Below are 21342 nucleotides of genomic sequence, written 5' to 3'. Positions count from 1 at the left end.
TCAACTGGCGAAGAGCAAAAGGAGCAATGTTTGGTAAACAAGAATGCAAACGTGCACACAAAACGAAAACAAACCCGGAGACTATTGTCAATAAGATACAAAACGCAGATACAAAGATACAAAGCAGCAGCAGCGAATTTTTATCACTTAGCCGCCACGTTGACGCGTCCTCCGAAGGTGTAAAAAACTCTACAAAATGTGCGCGCTCTCTCTCTCTCTCTCTCTCTCTTACTTGCGCGACCCTTCTCCCTTGCACTATCTCTCGCCTTGTCTCGCTCCCACTCGGTCCTTTTGGGCGGCAGCGACGCAGCAGCGACCAACCACTACAGAGACACCCTCATACTTACAAACACCCACGTTCTTCCTCTTGCCCCTTTTTGTTGCGTTTGTTTGCCGTTTTTGTCGCAAGTTTTCGAATGTGTTTTCAAATCTAAATTGTCGCGCACTCGAAACGGACGCGCTGCGCTCGGCTAACGGTGAATCGGCAGTCTAACGGTTTAAATACTTTCAACGTTCGTAAATTCGAGGCTCTATAAATCTCGAACTGTTTGGAAAATAAGTTAAAAATTCATATCAGTGCACTTGTGTATTTTTAGGAGTTCTAATGGCGATCAACAATAATTAACCTAGTAATATTAATAAACAAAAAGAACTCGATCGCAACGTAAACTCTTGTGCAATTAATTAGATAGTTAAGTGTCACGCATCGGATGGAATCCAAATTTAAACTTTATTAGGGAGAAATTAAAAGACAATTAATACAGGTAAGCTAATTATGATGATGAGAAAAGGTCCCTAGGTAAACAATTCGAATATTTAAATATGAAATGAAGAAAAAGCTGTGCTCTAAATTAAACTATTGCACACTCCTCCCCAAAAACTAAACACTTTAAAAAAGCGAAATAAGCGAACAAATATATTTTCTTAAAAAAGAAACCAAAAGATTTATAAGGATATGAAATATATAATGAATTTTATGAATATTTGCAATTTTCAATGTTAGAAAAGCCTGTTTTAAAAAATATATCATTTTCCAATCCAATCTTTAATTAATTCATCATTTGAAATCGAATTTGGCAGTACTGTTAATATGCAAATATACGTTCTTCAAGGAATATATTTTGGATAATATTAATTTAAGGGAAATCCCCAATTTTGCAAATACTCAATACTGAAAACTGATTTGAATTACTGGTAAATATTTAAATTGGTTTGTCATAAAACCGGGACACCATTTTGAGCCCCCTGTACACACACATTAGAAGGGGTAAATGGAGTTCCATTGTGCATATTTTTGGTAAGCTATTCGCAGTGCGAAGAGCTCCAATCAAATGACTCATGCAGGGAGCAGCAGACAGAGTCCCCAAGCTAACAAGGCATATCTATTGAATACCATTTCCGTTGGCATTTCAGAGCTCGAGGAGCAGCTGCAGCACTACCACCTGATAATTACCACCTGCACCCCCATTGGAGTCCCTTGACTCCGCGCCCGGCATCATGACGAGCATCTCGGCCCTGCTCCATCGGAGCCACAGCCACAGCAATGGTTACACGAGCAGCGGGAGTAGCAATCACAGCCATAGCAGCAGTCTCTCACCGCAGTTGCCCGGCATCAATTTGGGTTTGGGCATGGTCGGTGGCTTGGGCATGGGTATGAGTGTGGGAGTAGGCTCTGGATCGGGAAACACCACCCCACCACCGATGCCGCCAGCTGACCTCGCCGTTCCGCCAGCGGCCCCCACTCCGGTGGCACCCAAAATGCACCAGCACACGCACCACCATGGCAACTCCCACCATAATGCCCCGACCAGCCACTCGAATTCGAATACTGGAAGCCATCACAACAGCCACGACCACATTAAGCGACCAATGAACGCTTTCATGGTCTGGTCGCGGGGGCAGCGTCGCAAAATGGCCCAGGACAATCCAAAAATGCACAATTCTGAAATATCAAAACGCCTGGGCGCCGAGTGGAAATTACTCACCGAAGGACAGAAGCGTCCATTCATCGACGAGGCAAAACGATTGCGGTAAGTATTGTTCACTGGGGTCTGGTTAAAAAGCACTGAGAAAATATGTATGTACTAAATTTGTAAACAGAAATAAGAGTATTTTCTTACCTGGAAAAGTCCTTACCTTTCAATTCAAAAGTTAATTTTCCAAGTCTATTATTAATAGGGTTTATTAGGGCGAAGTTATATTTAAAAAAAATAAAAAGATATGGATCCCATTGATGTTAAAAATCACAGATTATCATATTGCAGTAATCCTATATTAATTTAAACTAGGAAAAACATAGTTCTTGTATTTTTTGTAGTTACCTCCGCTTTCTATTCTTGGATATAAGAATTACTTTGTTTATTCAATTTTATTCAGTCCACACGATATACATTTTTTTTCTGTGCCGGCTTATGCAGGAGCAGAGTGGTGTAGGTTGGATGGGAAATTCTGGCTTGGTTTCGGTTACCATTTTCCCAGTTGGTAGCTCATTCTCACTAGATGCCGTCTGGCCACAAAATTTGATCGATTAGCTAAGACAAAGGCTACCTATTGTGAGGAGCTCCTGCTGAATTGCGGAGCTCTGGAGTCGGGGATTGTGTCCGCTCTGCTTAGTCAGAATTTCATTGGCACTGCCATATCTTGGGTAAACATTTCAATTGAAGTTGTCACACAAAAGCGAGGCAACACGTCGCATGAAATGCTCCATTCATTTTGCATTTTGCTTCTTTTTGTGTGCTTAACCCATTCAGTGTACCCTTTCGAAAGGGTTTGAGTAATTTCAGTTTGAGCTTAGTTTTAATAAACGTAATTATCGGGATTAACTGAAAATACCGCTAGAATGGAGTTCTTTGTACAAGAAATATACTCAAAAGCGAGCATTTTACAAATAAGTACAAAAGTGATATCTCACATTATTTTATTTTTTATAAAACTAGCTTTTAAATAAGTTGTATTGGTATAAATGGAATCAAAATTTGCAGTGCACTTTTAAACCACAGGAATTCCCAGAAATGCCGTATCTCACAAGTTCGTTTTTTCTATGCCTTCCTAGATAGTGCGGTCTTTTATGATGACGAACCTCTGTGTTTGCACTGTCATAATCCTTTTATTGATTGGATTGGCCTGCCAAAATGGAAATGTTAAATTTTACTTACATTTTATGACATTTATAAATGATCAGGGCTCGTCAGAAGGGGCTTAAACTAATGGCCATTCGGGGTTTTCGAGCGAGCATATCGAATGAAAAGAACCAAAAATTCTGATCAAATATTTGCCAATGCGCGATGATAAGGAAAACAATATTTTTTTTCGGGACCCGCGATAAGGAGGCCATAACTGACCAAAGAAAGGAAAACAAAATAAAGAAAAGCGAAAGTAAAACAAGAGGAGGCGACCCAAACACACCTTTTATCAGGTTTTATCGTTATGTCAAACAAATGTCAACAATTGCGCATTGTTGCAGCTGGGAAATCGGAAAGAGAATCGAAGTTGGAATCGGAGTGCTGGTTCTTCGCTAAATACACAATATAAACTTGTGCATTTTGTATCTGCCTGGCGTGGGGTTTATGGAAGGGTTCCGCTTCTCTTGGGGTTTACGACCAGAGATGGCTGACTTTATGATATCATCAAAGCTTAAATCGTTCGATCTTTTGATCAGTGTTTCAACATTTATTTAATTTACAGGGCTCTGCACATGAAAGAACATCCCGACTACAAGTATCGACCACGTCGCAAGCCCAAGACGCTCAACAAGTCACCGGTGCCAGGTGGTGGTGGTGGCGGCGGTGGAGGTGGTGCCAACGGTGGTGTCAACGCTGGTGGTGCGGGTAACTCCGGTCCCAGTGGCCCAGGATCAGTTGGCTCCCCCAAGGATATGCAGCCCCAGTTGTCGCCCTTGGGTCAGTCGCTGCCACATCTCCACGGACATCCGCACCAGTCACCATATCAATCGCATCCACACCACCCGCATCCTCATCCACATCATGTCCAGCTGGCCGCCGCCACCTTGAGCGCCAAGTACGGTTTTGGTTCGCCACTGGAGTTATCGCTGCCCCGCCTGCCGAATGCCTTTCCCGGCCTCGCCCACTATCCACTGGATCCCACGTTGGCCCTGGACCTACAGGCGCGCCTCCAGGCGATGTACGCCGGCTCCATCTACCACCCGTGGCGATATCTGCCGCTGATAAGTCCGGAAACTCCACCCTCCCCGCCCAGCAGCAGCGGTACCGGCATCTCATCCTACGGATGCGTCAAGTCAGAGAAGTCCTCACCAAATGCGGTAGTGGCCAGCGCGGCCAGTCCGCCAAACATCATTTGACCGACTCCATTGCGCTTCGGCGCCGGCACCTCCTCATCCGCGGAACACGTGGTCTAGGATGAGCACCACAGAGGGAATTTGGATGGTAAACTTTACCATTCCTCTCCAAAAGTTAAAAGTCCTAATGTTAGAGCCTAGTGTTAGACGAATATTAATGCACGTCTTTAGTTGCTACTATAATTATGTTTTTGGTTCTGATTTAGTGCTGCTTCACTATTTTAGATGATTAATTTTAAAACTACATTCAAAATCTCAATTTACTGACATTTTTTGACAAATAATGAAGTTAAGTCCGGCCTCGAAAAGCAATAGACATTTTAAATCAAAGAAATTTTAAAAAATCTTAGCTAAGAAATAACACTTAGTAGTCTCTTATAATTTATATATATATATTTTATATATATTTTTTGACATTTTATTAAAATTCACAACATCATTTGAATTCGTACATATTACTTAAACTGCACTTAATATTTTTATTGATATGTTGTTATATGAATAACTCAATTCTTTCGATAAATCTTTGAATTAATCAGCTTTGAATCAGCTTAAAACACATTTTAAATGGTTTTATTCATACCTAATTTAAGGATTTCACAATCTTTGTTATCAATTTCTGGAACCCAAACAAATGGCTTATTAGATCTAAAGTACATTAGATTTGTTAAGGCATCGAGAACATGTCCACTTTTATGTAATATATGATTGTAAAACTATACTTTAATGTGATAAATGAAAGAGCAGAAATCGAATTAAAAATAGTGTGAAATTCCACGATTTTTAAACAGTGTACTTGAATAAAGCATGGCATTGGGATTTATGGCAAAATTGTAACAATAGTTTTAGGATTGAAGAACCCTATAGAGACCTGGTTTGCATGTGAGTGAAAATCATAGCTTGCAATCTGTAAGGAGTCACCGCCAAACGCCACAGGCTTCTGTGAATATAACGACAATGTTTGCTGATGCGTTGATTATTAGTTTAAATTGCCGACACGCCGCGGGGATGAATGGATGACGATGGCCAGGATTGTCTGCCGTTTCGGAAGGGTGGCGATCGTCCTTAATGGGATTCCTTCACGCCCACTTGTTTAAGCGGCCAACTGTGAAGCGCTCACCGTCGAGGCGTGTCAATAACTCTCGGCCCAAAAACAATTGGCACTTTTTTGTCTGAGGCACTGCACAAAACAAAGCAGCAACCACCACTATTATTGGACTTTTCTCTGGGTGGGTTGGGTGGAATATAGACAGCTTGGCGGTACAGGGCAATCGCGACAGCATCGTAACCAGCTGAAAAGCCGCCCATAAAAGTCGCACAAATGCCACGCTGCAACGCAACGAAAGTGCTGATAAGGAGTGCCAAATACCAAGGATGCCGCACCCAACTCAGCCTCCTTGCCCCACACACCAATCTACTGCTCCCCAAAGTTTCACTCAAACAAAAACCTGACCCAATTCAATATTTGGGATAAGATATGAGAAATTCCGCTAACTAGATCCTTGCCAAAAAATGTATTCAAAATGCAGCTTAAATTCTGATGCAGTTTAAAAAAAAACATTTTAAGATGATAAGTTAGGCATGTTTAAAAAGTTTTTATGCTTTCTTGAAAGTTTATGCAATTTTTTTTGAGTGTTGACTGTCTGCCCATTTTCACAATCACACAGACATTGTGGTGTGCCTTTTGTTGCCCGCAAGGTCGTTTTTATAGTGTCCTGGCCCTATTCACAGTGACAGTCGGAGACTCGAACTTGAATAAGCATTTAATGTTTGCATTTTGACCTCACCTAAACACAGACAAAGGACCTGGCATCCGCTTCCATTCTCAACGAAAATCACTTGTGCAAAAGTCTATGAAATGCTACAACAATATTTGCCCAATGAAATTGGGTGGGCAAGAAGAGCCACCCCCAAGAGAGCAATCTATGAGTTGATTCGACTGTGGGAACTTACAAATTGCCAAGATATTTTAGGGCTTACGAAGTAGTAATTGAATCCAAATTGAGGTTGTCCCTAAAAGCATACTGCATATTGCCAAAAAATTCGACATAATTATTAACAAACAATCAATTATCGAGGCTGCATTGCAATTGCCCATTGCAATTGGACTGGGACAGACCGTTCATTTTCTAACTGATATATAGACATTTAATTTAAAAATATTTTATTTTATTCAAAACTGCAACCCCTTGATGAAAGTATCTCAAAGCTATTTACCGAGAACTCGGCACTCGAATATAGCAATTATCACAAAAATTTAACGGGTCACTTGCTTGGGTGGCATCCACAAGCGAAGTCAACTGACTATCAAAACTAACAGACACGCGCTGCACGTGCGACCCCTCACCTTCGACCCCGATCATCAGCATCAGCATCAGCATCAGTTCGCTATACTCACTTGTTTCAAGACAAATAAAAACATTGAAAGCGAGTCAGTGGGGGAGAAAAATAGCAGAGCGAAAATCGTGTGAAATAAAAGTTTGTTTGATTTGCTTTGTGCGGAGGAAGTGGGTGGGCAGCGAGTTCGGGAAGTCCTAGAGTCGTGGTGACAAAAGTACACCGAAAAGAAATGTATGTCACATTCTCGGGATTTTCATATCCACGTATATACATATCAACTGAATGTTCTTGAGTTATTTTCTTTATATACAGTTTTCGATCTAATTTAAAGCCATAAAACTAGTTTACATGCAACTTTTGCTTTTTGTGACATGGAACTACGATTTATTTTTATTAGTGCACTGATAAAATAGCGACTGGGATTCCCATTCTTTTGCCATTCAAGCGAACCAAGTACTAGTACTCACACTATTCAAGTCGGGGAATTTTTTGTTTTATTTGGCAGGATGCTGGCGAAGGTAACCCCAGCCCAAGGACTCTATCGCCACTTCCACAACCCGACTCCACCTCCGTTCCTGTCCCTTCTCCATCCATTGCTATTTCAGTCCTGGCACACTCACATCCGTTGTGATAAAAAGAAATATTTTCTTTTGGCAGCAGACTTTGGCTTTTCTTCTTCGTTTTTGGCCCAATGCTTCATTATTACTATATTTATATTTATTTGCTGTACTTTTTCTTTCATTCCATTCCATTTCATTTCATTTTGCTGACTGGTGACTGCTGACTGTTTAAGGTGGCCCAGAAAGACCATTACGCAAAGGATATTGTGTGGCCATGAATCAATTGGCCAATGTCCACAGAAAAAAGTTATGCCCGGAAATATGTTGAACCGCCAAAGTGATGACATTCCATTTGCATTTTCTAGGCTATTTCATGGCAAAAGGTCGCCAGGCCTCGGCAACCAACATAATCGCATGTAATAAATTTTAATTTTTTAAGCATTTGTAAGCAGTTTTATCAGCCCAACAAAGGACGCACAATATTTTTTTAATGCCAAGCCAGCCGAAAAGAAGGAAAACGCGAAAAGGATATAAGATTAAGACGCCAAGCCAAAGTTGAGACATAAAAAAAAAAAAAACAACGCCAAGCAAATTAGCAGCCTAGAAAGTGGGTGTGGCTGGATGGCAAAGGGGAGGATGTGGTTTATCACGCCCACAGCTCGTCGACGGGATATCCGACGCATGGAAGACAAACAAAAAAGGCATTAAATCGCATTTAAGTCAAAGCGAGCGGCGACAAAGCCGAAAATGAAACCAAATCCCGAATCCTCAGTATCCAGATCGCAGAAAGAAGCCGAAAACATCCACCACTTCAACTTGACTTGGCAGAGACTTTCACGGGAGAACAAGGACAACTGGCACTCGAGACAAGGATGTGTCGTCGATTTCATACAGCTTATCACTCCTTCGAGAAGGATGCAAAGTTGGTGAAAACATTATACTGAATGGCGGTAGAAACTTGTAATTGAATATATGTATGTTTATAAATTATTGTGATTTTTTTATTAAGAGATATAAGGTAAAATACAGCAACTTTGTTTTTAATCCACAAATTTGAGTGTGCACTGTTTTTCGAAAGGTGAACTGCGAACTGCGATAAGAAGCCCACGACGATTAACCGCATGGCCCTATTTTGATAGCATAACATATTAAGAGATTACAAAGTAGAATCGCTTGGAAACAGCGCAAACGAGATCAATGATCGTAAAATGGCATAGTCATAATGGTTTGAGTATTTTATACCTTATCGAGGAAGGAACTTTGCTGGTTGAATTAAAAGGTATCAAGAGGAAACCGAAGTCAGCCAGAAAAAATGAGTTTAAAGGATGGGCGATGGATGACATTACTATGCACATAAAGCGCATTCCATTCGAATGTCCAAAGCCGGGAGCAATTAAAGCGAGCAGCTGTCGCCTCCGCCGTAAATGCAGCGGCTCACAATGCCGGAATGTTTTTTTTTTCACTCCGGCTACAGTGGGTGCAAAAAGGACACCCCTGCGGCACAAAGGAGCAATTAATGCGAAATTGTAGCTGCATAATTGCTGAACATGCAGCAAAAGGGGACGAGTGGCATAAAGAAGCAATTAATGGCGTACAAATGCGCTTGGCATGCATAAAAATGGCAAGTTGGGAAAAAAAAAGGCGTGCAAAGTGCAGCAGAGGCAAATCAAAGTTGCTTTTACTGCCCATTTTCTGGTAGGAAAAACTGAAATCCAAAGGCTGAATGACCCGGCCGGAGCTGCCAAACAATTGCAATTACATTAGAAAAGGAACAGTAGCAACAACAATTACAGTCGAGCCAAGATAGCGATGGCCAAAATTCCTGAATATCATTATCATATCTTAGTTTGAATGTAAAATCGTATCTCATTATCATATCTTAGTTTGAATGTAAAAGGTTGAGAAAGCTTTTACCATTTATCTGCTTATATATGTATAGTTACCAATCTGCAGTAAGAAGCCTTACCACTCTCTTGTTTGCCTTAAATATTTAAAGACATTTGAATTACTTTATTCATATGTTTACCTTGCCGATGAATCGCATTGTCATTTTCTTTGGGATATAGTACATCCCTAGGCGAAATCTAAGCTATGGCCACCCACGTAGCGCTTTTCACTTCCGTTGCATGCCAGGCACGTTGCAAAATTGTCGCAGCACAGACAACCAACCAACAAAAAAAAAAAATGGCAACAAAAATCGCTGGGCGAACACAAAAGCCACGGACAAACGAATTGCCAATTTAAATGTGAATAGAAAAATTGCATCGACTCGCCCATCGCATTGCTCACCCACCCACTGCAATCCTTTATCCTTTCACAATCGCCAATCACTCACTCACGCGAACAATGACGCTGCCAAATGCTACGTGGCCGTCATTTTCCGGCTCCAACTCTGCAACTTTTTGCACTCTAAGTGTATTCACATGTTTATTCTAAGCATTCGTATTGGAATTTTAGATAGACACCCCAAAAAACATGCATAAGCCCATAGATCGATCAGCTTATAAGAAACCGCTAAGATCTTTCAATGGATTTAAGCATAAATATTTCTAAACAAGCACCATTTAACATGCAATTAGAGCACTCACTAAGTTCAAATGAATTAGCAGCAATAATAATGTATTAATTTGTCAAACAAGTCACGCGTTCACCGATTATGCTGATTTCTTGCACATAAACAAATTCATAAATTCTATAACTTATCAGCACAAAGTCGAATTTTTCCATGCTTAGAGATGTTGACTTCCTTGTCCTTATCAGTAAACAAATTTGCATGATGAAATGGATGAACTTCATATTCCTTTTCTTTCTAATTTAATTTTAATTAATAACATATTGCATGTAACTTGATACTTTCTTAACATGCTACAATACAAATGCGAACTGCACTTTGCAAGATGTTTGCTCCGAAAATAGACTAATCAGCGTGGCCAGCAAACAAAAGCCAAAAGATCAAGAAGTGGCTTGCAGAATTGTAGATCAATGAACCAATTAAGATAGATTGACTGGCTTGTGACCCACAAAATAGAAACGAACCGGAGTTACGTACCCTATTTGGTCAGAATCCCGAAAGGCCCCACCGCTTTCGGGAACAATCCATGACAACAATTTATTTAATTTTAATTGCATAATGAGTGAGCGGTTTTTTTAGGAGCTTCTGGGCTGATAAACATATTTTCGCACCAGCAAAATTCATTCAACCCAATCGGGAGTCAAGCGATAGGCCTATAGGATGCACTTTGGGTCGATAGGAATTTCGGGTATAAAAGCTGCAGCGAGCGGACTGAAAAATGCAGTTGCCTGCTGGTCTGTGTTGCAGCAAGTTAAATCCATCTGAGCTCTCCAATCCTTCAGTTTCTCAATTGATCAGTTAACATCAATAGTTGTTACAATCAAGATGAACAGAATCATGCTGTTGGTGGCCTTTGCGGCCGGCGTTGTGGCTGCTGGAAGGATAACTACGAATCAGGACAGGGTCCAGGGTATTGGTAATGTGGTAACGCGCAAATGAAAGGATTTATATACTATTTATTTCCCCTTTTTCGCAGACCGCATGTCCTTGGAGGATCTGCAGCTCCAAAAGTTTATCCTGGATATCGTCCAGAATATTCGTCAGCCTCTACAGCAGAGTGAGCTCATCAATCTAGATGTGGGTCTGATTGCAGACAGTCAGCGTTATCGTGGCGGCATTGATAAGGTGATGCATAACGTCATCGATCTGGATCGCCAGCGTCGCCTCCTCGACGAGCACCAGGTGTACTCCGTGGGTCGTTTGGAGCATGTGCAGCAGCTGCGTGGCATATACCGCCTGCTGGCTCGCGCCCAGGACTTTGACACCCTTCGCCGTAATGTGGTCTACCTGCGCCGTAACATTAACCCTGTCCTGCTGGTTAATGCCTTGGCTCTGGCCATTCGCGATCGTGAGGACACTCAAGCTCTGATCGTGCCCGCTGTCCAGGAGCTGCTCCCCGAACTGTATCTGGATGAGGAAGTGATTCAGCAGGTGCGCAGCGTCCTAAGGGAACAAACCCAGCGCCCATCGCTCATGGACATCGTGGGTATGCGCCAGCGGGCTATGAACCCAGTGATGAGCATCCTGATGCCCTGGAGGGAGATCCACATGCAGATGGCTCTAAGGAAACAGCAGAACATCCAGAACGTTTTGGGCCAGAAACGCGTCGTTGTCCGTGCCGAGAACCAGGGACAGGTTGAGGGCACCTCTCTGCTGACGGACGATATTGAGTTGCAGAACTTTGTTCAAAATCTCATACAGGAACTTGCCCTTCTGGAGGATGTTACTCAGTTGGAGCAGAGCCAATTGATCAACAATGATCAACGTGAAGAGCAATGGGTCGGTCGTCAGCGCGTGCAGTACCAAGATAACAACCAGGAAAGAGATCTGGGTCAGGATGTAGACACTGGACGCCTACTCCGTGTGAGTCGCCGCCGCCTTCTGGAGCAACAGGATGAATATCAGGGTCAGAACATCTATGGAAACCAAAAGGATCGTTTCCAGCGTCTCCTCCGCCGGGATGACGACAACGACGACAATGATGACGATGATGATCAGGATATTCGCATGGGTCGTGTCCAGCTGCAGCGTGGTATCAGCCAGGGAGGTCTCCGCATTGGAGGAGCTCATAACCTGCCCACCGTTAGCGTGAACAGTGACCGTCTGCTTCACGTGAGCCGTCGCCGTTTGAACGCCATCCAACAAGATCAGCAGCAGGATCAGCTGAACGGTCGCCAGCGTTTCATGGGTTTGGTGAGAGGAGACCGCCTCAGTGAGGGTCGTCGTGTTGGTCAGCTGGATGATGTGCGTCAGGAGCGTCAGAACAACTGGCAGAAGCAGGACTACATCTTGACACAAGGTCGCACTTTCGGAGTCCAGCAGGAGCGTCAAAACTATGCCGATCAGTTGGAGAGCGTGAGCCGCGACGACGAGCGATTGGTGCATATTAACCGACGCCGCCTCAACCAGGACAACCAGGACATCCAGCAACAACAGATGCATTTTCCCCGCAGGATTAACTCCATTGGCGAGGGTCGCCGCGTCATGGGTGAGCGCCCCATCCAAGATGAGGACATTCTGAAGCTAATCCGCGGCGAAAACCGTCTGAAGCTGATGACCGATGATGAGATCCTTGAGATGCTGCAAAGGAACCGCCAGCAGCGTCTGCAAAAGCACCAGAACGATGATGATGACGATGTCAACGATGACGATGTGAATGTGGTGCACCGACAGGGACTACGAAGCCGCCGCAGCCTTCCCAATCTCCGTCAGCAAAACAACCGCCTCAGCGAAATTGTCCTGCACAATCTTCGCCAGCTGGTCGCACGTCTTAACCAGGAAAGCATCGCCCAGGGACAGCTGATCGAAGAGCAGCAGCAGTTGATCAACAATCCCCGCCTGACGCAATCCGAGCGATATGCCCTCCGCTTGAACCAAATCCGAATCAATTCCCAGCGCAGCCGTCAAGTCCTCGCCCAGATCGGCCAGATTGAGCAGCGTATCCAGGAGGTTATTGGTCAGGTGCTGAACCAGGTGAATGTCAACTCGCTGCGTGGCCAGGTAATCGATCAACGCCAAGTGGAATCCCTGATCGCCGATGTACTGCTGGGTCGCCTTGGTCAGGTTGGCATCATGACCATTATCCGCCAGGTGGTCCAGGACAACAACATTGAGCAAATCGATCGTACTGGCTTGGGCATCCGCCTCAGCGATCCCGTCGTGCAGTACACCCTGCGCCGGATTGTGAGGATCGTGGACGAACAGCGTGAACAAATCCTTGGAGGCTACCGCCAGGAGCAACTGCAGATGCGCGGTGTTTCGATCAACGATGTTCGTGTGGATAAACTGCGCACTCGCATCGAGGAGCACGAATTGGACCTGAGCAACTTGGTCGAGCAGCAGGTTCAGGGCATCCAGCAGGAGATTGTGGGACGCCAGCGTCGCCTCAACAACAAGGCCTTCACCATTGACATGGACATCACTTCGGATCAGGATCAGGATGCTATTATTCGCATCTTCCTGGGACCCGCAGAGGATCAACAGGGAAGGCAAGGAGCTTCCCTGGATGAGCGCCGACGTGACTTCGTTCTTCTCGATGCCATCCAAGTGCAGCTGGAGAATGGACGCAACCGCATTCATCGCAGGTCCATCGATATCCCCTGGACAACTAGCGATGTGACGCCCCTGGTGGAGATCTACCGCCAAGTGATGCTGCAATTGAAGGGTCAGCAGGCGCAACAGGTCGTGGGTATCCAACAGCTGGTCGGCGAGAACGGACGCTTCCCCCAGCACTTGCTGCTACCCCGTGGAAGGCCCGAGGGTCTCCCCATGCAACTCCTGGTCGTGGTTTCTCCTCTGGTTGAGCTGCAGGTTCAGGACGTCGTTCCCGCTATCACCATTGGCATTGGCTCCGCCTCTCTTCGTGATGCCCGCCCATTGGGTTATCCTCTGGACCGGCCCATCCATAACGAGCAGGAGCTCCTGCAGTTGACCAATGTCCTGCTTCAGGATGTGGTCATCATTCAGGAGAACTAAGTTCCCAATACGAAGTTCCAAATATGTTAAACCGATCGTCTGGCCAGCTGCTATTCAATGGACCTATCCGAAAATCCCCTGTCGAACCCTAGTTTTAATTAATCGAATCTAAATCAATTTAGCAAAATAGCAAAATGTTAAATACTCTTGTAATTCATATATATATATATATATATTTGTCATTAAAGTTTTTTGCAAGCAATGCAATGCAATCAAGCATTAAACTTTTGTTTCATATTGGCCGCAAAAATAAGTTAACAAAATGTTCACTGGTAAAGTTATAAAGCCCTGATCATTGCCTACACAAATTGTATCCTTTTGGGAAAACTCTTGCTATTAAGGGCTCCCCTAAACCTCCAATTTTGCTCCTTATTGAAATTGTCACTTTTCTCGATTATCCCCCAAAATGGTTTTATCGTTTTATCGCACCTCATATACCCAAGTGCCGTTCACCTTTTCTAATTTCGAAAAACAATTTCAATGCAAATTGCATGTCCATCGTGGAGCGGGATGAGGGGCATTGGAATTGCTGATGGTAGGGATTACAGGCGGCTGCCACGCCCCCAAACAATGCCCGCCCACAGAACAAGCGGATGCCAGGATAGCCAGACAATGCAACGACCAAATGGCTGGCAGGCAACCCATCCTGGCACTATAATAGACTTTTCTTATTCTTGCCACACAACTCAATTTGCAACAACGACAGGGAAATACGTATACGAATACATATACATATATAACTGAACCATAGCGCAGACGCCCAGCGAAGCGTCAATTGCCAAATTAATTGGCCGTAAAAAATTGAAAATGAAAATATAATCACACTTTCCGTTGTCGAGCTTTCGTTGTCACTGGCTGGCTCAGGTCCAAACGGATCCAAACGGCTTTTCACCCTCTATATGTATTTGGTCCGCTATAGAAGCGTTTTCCCATCACGCCCGGATCTAGAAGCGAATCCTGGGGATTGGGGATATGGGGGCAGCTGGGAAGTCGACCAACCAAAGAACGGTAGACATTTCACCGCAGGCAGTTAAACGTTGCATTTTTCCAGGTTGCCCTGTCCTCACACCTGAGGTGATACCCTGTGGCATCTGAATACTACAAGGGTAGCACTGAAACCTAATACAATATAATATATATTGCTATTATTATTATAAAATTGTTAAATTTATCTAATATATTTTTTAGGTTTTGTATTCGTTCCACACAAGTTCCGCTTTCATCAACAAAGTGAAATTGTGGTATCTTAGCTGCAAAACTTACATACTCGATAAGTTTTTTCGAAATTATTACCGAAATTATTATTATTATTACTTTCGCGTCTATGGTTCTAAGTTTTCAATTTGAAAAAGAGCTACAACTTAGTCGATCACTTCTTAGTTTCTCGCCTTGTTCTTGGCAAAGAATGTGGCACGTTGCATAATGGAAAAATGTTCGCACTCGACCTGATACTGTTTCCCCGACTTTTACCGCCTCAATGCACTTTCATTATCTTCGAGTGGGTTCGCCGTTCATTCCATTTTATTTTGCTGCCACCGCTGTTGTTGATGTGCCTTTTTTGTATTTTGTAATTTGAAATTTAAAATCTTGTTTTCTTTAGTTTGTTGTGTCTGATGAGCTGATTAGGGGCTCCAGAGAGTTGGGGCATTACACGAGCTATTAGGCAGCCGCCTAATGCGAAAGTAATTATGTCTTGTTAATCAGACAGAGGCTGTTTGGGGCCAAAGGCTATTTAACCCGTAAGTTTATCGGTTCATGCCCTTTTCCTCCCATTCCCAAGTCCGAATTGAAGGTAGCTGAAAGGCGAAAACTTTTGTGATTAGCGAGCGCCCCTTTGCAGCGGTGCAGATAGCGTCTTAAGAACATCCCGAAAAGAACACTTTAAAATATATTTTAAAGATTTGAAATAAGAAGTATTACTTCATAATTAGTTACACAATTTACCACATTTGTTTAGTTTTATAATTTAATAAATATGCTTGCAAAGTACAGTTTAGGTAACATTACAAAATTAATACTCATAAAAACTGATTGTTAGTTTCCTAAATTACCAGTTTATACCAAAAACAAAAATCAAATATATAAGTAAATGAACGTAATGACATGATATACTTCTAGAAAGTACATCTCTTCAGAGATCTTGTTTTAATTAAAAAATTGTATAAAATGCTTCTCACTTTCACCAAACCATTCTGATTTCGGCTGAGTGCTTTTGAGGCGGAAACGCTCGTATAATTTATGTTCTGCCTTGGCGCTCTGGCAACGGAAATGCCGGCGCGTAGTTTTGCCGCGCCCACGAACTCATACCGAGATATTTGCCAAATTTCATAGCATACTATTCAGCGGCAAAAGTTTGTGGCACGCAAATTAGCGGCCACGTTTGTTTCGCCGCGGGAAGTGGCACGGGGCATGTTGCGAAACTTTTTCAGTTATGAATATAAAGTTTATTTATTAAGCAAACAAGTTGGCGGTCTTATCTGTGCCGTGTTCTCTCTGATGGTCCTTTCTCTGACAGTTCTTTTTGTGGTTGCCAAACAATTTCGCAGTTAGTTGAGCTCTCTAGTGCAAAAAGGCAAGAAGCCTCGAACAAACTAAACAAATTTCGCTTCAGTTGTGAGTGGAATTAACTGAACGACCCTTTTTTGGTAGTTGCGAAGAATGGAAAAGTGAAGGGTTTTGTGCCATTACTGATAATTTGTAAGGAAGAAGGTACTTCTATTTTACATATATATAAGAAAAAAGTAAAATGTAAAGTACTTAAATGAAATATTAAAGCATAATAATTATTATTTTGGTTCTAATAGAATAGCAACAAAATTAAACACCAGCCTAAACTTAATCAAAAGGATACAAGTGAAAAATCGCAAATTAAAAAGACATCAGTCTCAACCCTTTGTTGACTATACAAAATATTTAGAAAACCACCCGTCGGCTGTGGGGCAAATCATTTTTAGGCTTTTTTTTCTTTGGCCACCTTTTCTGGGTGGACGTGTGGAAAATATTGGACGGAAAGAAGGCGTGAGCTGTTTCCAAATCAACTTGGACCAAAACCCTTCGTTCCCACTCCAAAATCAAGGCATTGGAAAATGTACAATAAACATTTTTACACGCTGCCGCTGGTTGGGAGGCTATCAAGTTGAGCAGAAAACTTTTCGCTATTCATGCAGATGTACACGACAAAAAATTGCTAACAAACGGAAATGTGATATACGCGCGACAACCAAAACACACACAAAGGCTAATGGAGCAGGGCGTGAAAGGGGGCGTGGTACTGTCAGTGGCATAGATGGAGGTTTTTGGGGCTGTGGGGTTAATTTGTTATATTATTTTTAACTTTAATATATACAAGTATTCTTTTTATCATTCAATCATTTGCATCATTCAAAGTACCACAGTTATTTTCTACTCTCGTCGAGAATTGAATATAAGCTTAAAAGTCATATACACTCTATTTCCGTATACAATGCTTTTAAGTCTTCCCCTTTACAGAAACTTCGCCTACGCCGCTGCGAAGGATAGCAATGCCAATTGCTTCTGAAAAATGTATTCTGAATATAAACGTCTATTCTGTATAGGTGAGATCTATAGCTACGTGGCAATCGTCTTGTATTCTTCTCGCTCTCACTGGTCTATTCAATTTGCTTGTGAATTAAAATGATGGAGGAAAAAAAAAACGTGAGACCGTCGAAAAGAAAATACCGTCATGCGTTGCATTGTCAAAAGGATTTTTTCTCTTCGCCGGCTTTTGTATGATTGAAAGACACCCACCTCAACATTTTAAGACCCCCTGCTCACCCACTATATTCCATCTTAACTGACACGCTTTGGCGCATTGGTTGATAAACGCAGAAGGGAAAGGAGTTCTTACTGGAGGCTTTCCTTCAAGTGGGATTAAAAAAATGTTTACACAGAAGCGCACAGGACATTTTAATACCCACCAGAATCTAGGGTAGCAAGGTTGTTCACAAATCTTTGAAGACAAAACATATTCAATACGAAATATATATCTCTTTTTTCTTTTATTATATCATTTAAGAATGCTAATAATCCCTATTCACTTCAGAATTAAAAAAAAATCTGACTTAAAACGAATAAGTTAATATAGTAAGTAGAACTACAATTTTCAACTATAATTTTAAATATCTTAAATATATTAAATATCCTAACATATAGTTGTTATATTGTACGGTAGCCAGTGTTCGTAACTCAACAATCAATTCTATCGTAGCATAACAGGAAGATCCGGATCCTGTGAGATGGTGGAGAGATTACGAGAACCGGAAGGGATACGGACACAGGTATGGAGCCTGATTTGGGAAGAGCTATATTCCCACTTTGACGTGACATGTTCCAATGGCAAACTAATAGTTAACGCAAAATATTTTCAATTACTGGTTGCTGTCACAGCAAAATCAATCAATTTGCAGCCACAGACACGAAAGCCATTTAATTTCTATTCCCGCACTTTTCCATTTTCCTTATCGTTTGGATATATTTTAAACGCAAATTGATTTTGTGGCCACAGATTGCAGCGGTAAATGCATTTTACCCAGAATTTCTATAAATGGTTACTTTTTATACATTACGTGTACTTTTTTTGCCCAGACCAGCTGGCTGCGATTTGGCCAACTAATGAGGTGTGAAAATGTGGAAAAACCATTTTTGCTGCGTTCGCTATGTACGCTGCAATTAGAATGAATTTATTTGAGGGCTTCACGCGACGTTAGTGGTAAATAGAGATGCGGCAAAGTATGCTATAAAAATGGGATTTGCCACGAATTGGTTGCGGCTTATTTGCTATTCACACCACAACAATGTAAACAATGCCCGGCCCGAGGACACCCCAACCCGGCCAATCCGCTCTGCCTTATCCCCTATATCTTACCACCCCAGTTTTGCTGGAACCCAGAGGCGACAGTAAAAAGCAATAAAACGCTCTGGCCAGAGACACAGAAATACTCACAATGCTGAAGCAAATTTGTTGCAAATCAAAACAAATTCCAAGCCGTCGACACGCACACAAAAAAAGGCACTATCTTGTTGTTTTTTCCTATATACGCAGATTGTATACTCTTTGCTGTAATTTCAGGGTAATTAGAGATAAGCATTAAATAGTCACTGGCTCAGCAGTCACCTTATATAATAATAATAAATAATTTGTTTAATTTATGAGCTTAATCTAAAATGAAATCAATATTTTTTTACCTAATAATATATAATTTGTAAGTAAAAGGGATAGTACAAAAATATAAACGAATATTTCCTAGTCCTTTGTTTAAGCAATACACTTTCACCGCAAAATTCAACTTGTGGCCAAAAAGCCTGACCATCTATCCACACTCACCCAACGGCGCACTCACCCTTTATGAAAGGACTTGTCCATCAACTTGATAAAATTCCACAACAATTTATGCAATCAGTTGGACAAAACATAGAAAAAAAAGGAAAAGAAATAATACAAATATGAACGGTTCACAGAAAGGAAAACCATTTCATGCTGCAATGCAGGACCAGAAAATCCCTCCACCGAAAACCCGCTACCGAGTACAATCCCTCTTAAGCCTTTTTGAATATTTTTGACACGTGCGCTGCAATTATTTTATTACCCAAGCCGCCCAACCACCCAACGCCCACTCTATTTGGTCGTGTGCAATGCGCCACGCCCACTCGATTGCAAACAGAGCAACAAGAAGGGCGGTGGTAAAAAAAATATTCGTATTGAGGGAAGGCCAACAATGGACCGGCAATTGATGCAATTCATTGAAAATTTTGATGGCAACTGTTTAGACTAAAATTGCATTAAGTCACCAAAGGCTTTTGTTGCCGCGAAGTGGAACTGAATGAATGGTAACCCAAACAATTGCCAATCATTTTCGCTGCCGCGAAATTGCATTCACGAATTTTGAACGTGCCTATCTAAACAAAAAAAAAAAGGAATACAAATCAACCAAAATGTTGTTTTAAATACGCGTCTACTCATGGAAATTAAGTTCGGTGTAGGCATATATGCACATATACATACATACACATACATATACTTTAATAATGATGCCATTTGTTTGGCCATAGAATTTTTGTTGTCGCTGTTTGTGTTGGCAATAAAATTTGGCTTTGCCACATAATTCAAATTGTTAATCGCGTTTAATGGCGGGCATTTATCAATATTTTCTTCATGTTGCTGAATGCAAATTTTTGTCCTCCTGCAGAGCCATAGAATGGGACAGAAAGTCGTGGAAAGAGAAGGGGAGAGAGCTGAGGACCTACTAAAGTCACCCCAAAAATGGGGTCTATCAGTCCAATTCGAATGGCTCCTTCATTTGGGGTCTTAATATTGAGTGGAGTTGACAAAGCCAAAACAAAAATGGCGGCTAATATAGCCACACACACAAATATGTGGGGGAAAAGCTTTTTAGGGGGTTATTTTGGATAATGTATATACAAAATTTGATTTAATTGATAACAATACTGTGCGTGTTTGCTATCAGTTCAGAAATGTATGAAACACGACTTATTTATAGTACATTAATACTTAATTTCTTGTTATTTTCAATTGAAATTCTTTTTATTTAAAGATGATTGGACTTAAACATAAAATTAAAACATATTCGACAATATTGAATTATATTTCTTTATACAAAGATTATTTTTTTCCGTCAGTATGTGACAACCCCATATATTCTTTGCCAAGTACATCCCCACTTAGAATGGGGCGGAAATAAAGCGCAGCGGTCATAGCTAGAGCTGCATCTGATTTGGGGTATGTCCCGCACTTCTTTCCCTATATATGTACGTAAACCGCCCTTAGCTATGAAGTTGGTCCTCCCTTGGCCAAAGCCCCCATCCCCAACGTGCTTTTAATGCGCATCATTGTGTCAAGATAAAGGAACGGAAATTAGCACGATAGCAGGAAGTTGCCATCGTCGTTGACGTTGTTCTTGTGCTCCACCTCGACCACTCTACAAAACGCCAAGGAATGAAGGCCAAGACGGTGATGGTGTTATAAAAAAAAGGGGGCAGCGGACACAACAACAGAATGGGGGCGTGAACATCCACTGGAATCGGAATTGGAGTCACAAGTCGCACAGCCACAAATAATAAAGCAAACGGAAATGAAATACAATACCCGAGGAATCCCAGAAGAATGGAAATGGTCAGCATGGAGATGCCTATCATGAAAATGCCTTAAAGTTGAATTTCACTTTCATAGCAGGAGAAATGTTAATAAATGCCATAAGGTGCTTGCTTCAAAAAATATTGCTTACATAATTAACATAATACACTAATGACAAATTCTATATCATATATATGTAATATATTTAAAGAAAGAAGCATTGCTATGGAAAAGAAACTAAAAAAAAAATTTGTATCTTAGGAACCTTAAATAAGAAGACAAAATTTTATAAATACATTTTAATATCCACCCTTGTGGGGTCAGAAAAGATTCAAAAGCATTCAACTAAGCTTTATCCCCAAAACCCCAGAACCCAATTTAGTCCCAACAATTGAAAAATTAATAAGCCCCAAAGTGTGAAACAACTTTTCGTTTTTTTTTAATTGCGGGGATTTTGGAAAGAGGATTT

At 41.8% G+C, this 21342-nt stretch overlaps 2 protein-coding genes across 5 annotated transcripts; both read left to right on the top strand.

The window, feature by feature from the left end:
• The first annotated feature begins 453 nt into the window (after positions 1-453).
• Positions 454-5091, top strand: Sox21a. Of its 2 annotated transcripts, none has more exons than NM_140437.2 (3): positions 454-764; positions 1414-2030; positions 3685-5091. In NM_140437.2, exons 2-3 carry the CDS (start codon positions 1498-1500, stop codon positions 4316-4318), a joined length of 1167 nt encoding a protein of 388 aa, NP_648694.1. In that variant the 5' UTR covers positions 454-764; positions 1414-1497; the 3' UTR covers positions 4319-5091. Both variants share the same exon structure in this region, with proteins under 2 accessions (NP_648694.1, NP_001261827.1).
• Positions 5092-10518: 5427 nt separating this feature from the next.
• Positions 10519-13983, top strand: Fbp1 (Fat body protein 1). 3 transcript variants are annotated; one of them, NM_001274897.1, is made up of 2 exons: positions 10519-10697; positions 10764-13983. In NM_001274897.1, exons 1-2 carry the CDS (start codon positions 10613-10615, stop codon positions 13760-13762), a joined length of 3084 nt encoding a protein of 1027 aa, NP_001261826.1. In that variant the 5' UTR covers positions 10519-10612; the 3' UTR covers positions 13763-13983. The 3 variants fall into 3 exon arrangements, with proteins under 3 accessions (NP_001261826.1, NP_524065.1, NP_729959.1); NM_079341.2 differs by having other exon boundaries at positions 10519-10703; NM_168578.2 differs by having other exon boundaries at positions 10519-13983.
• The last annotated feature ends 7359 nt before the right edge of the window (positions 13984-21342 follow it).

This window comes from Drosophila melanogaster, chromosome 3L (genome assembly GCF_000001215.4).
Source record: "Drosophila melanogaster chromosome 3L".
Lineage (NCBI taxonomy): Eukaryota > Metazoa > Arthropoda > Insecta > Diptera > Drosophilidae > Drosophila > Drosophila melanogaster.
This window is presented reverse-complemented; position numbering and strand designations above follow the sequence as displayed.

Coding starts and splice junctions, on each gene's coding strand:
- Sox21a (NM_140437.2), top strand. CDS start 1,498: ATGACGAGCATCTCGGCCCTGCTCCATCGGAGCCACAGCCACAGCAAT. Junction 2,031..3,684: donor GACGAGGCAAAACGATTGCG/GTAAGTATTGTT, acceptor TTTAATTTACAG/GGCTCTGCACATGAAAGAAC.
- Fbp1 (NM_079341.2), top strand. CDS start 10,613: ATGAACAGAATCATGCTGTTGGTGGCCTTTGCGGCCGGCGTTGTGGCT. Junction 10,704..10,763: donor GGACAGGGTCCAGGGTATTG/GTAATGTGGTAA, acceptor CCTTTTTCGCAG/ACCGCATGTCCTTGGAGGAT.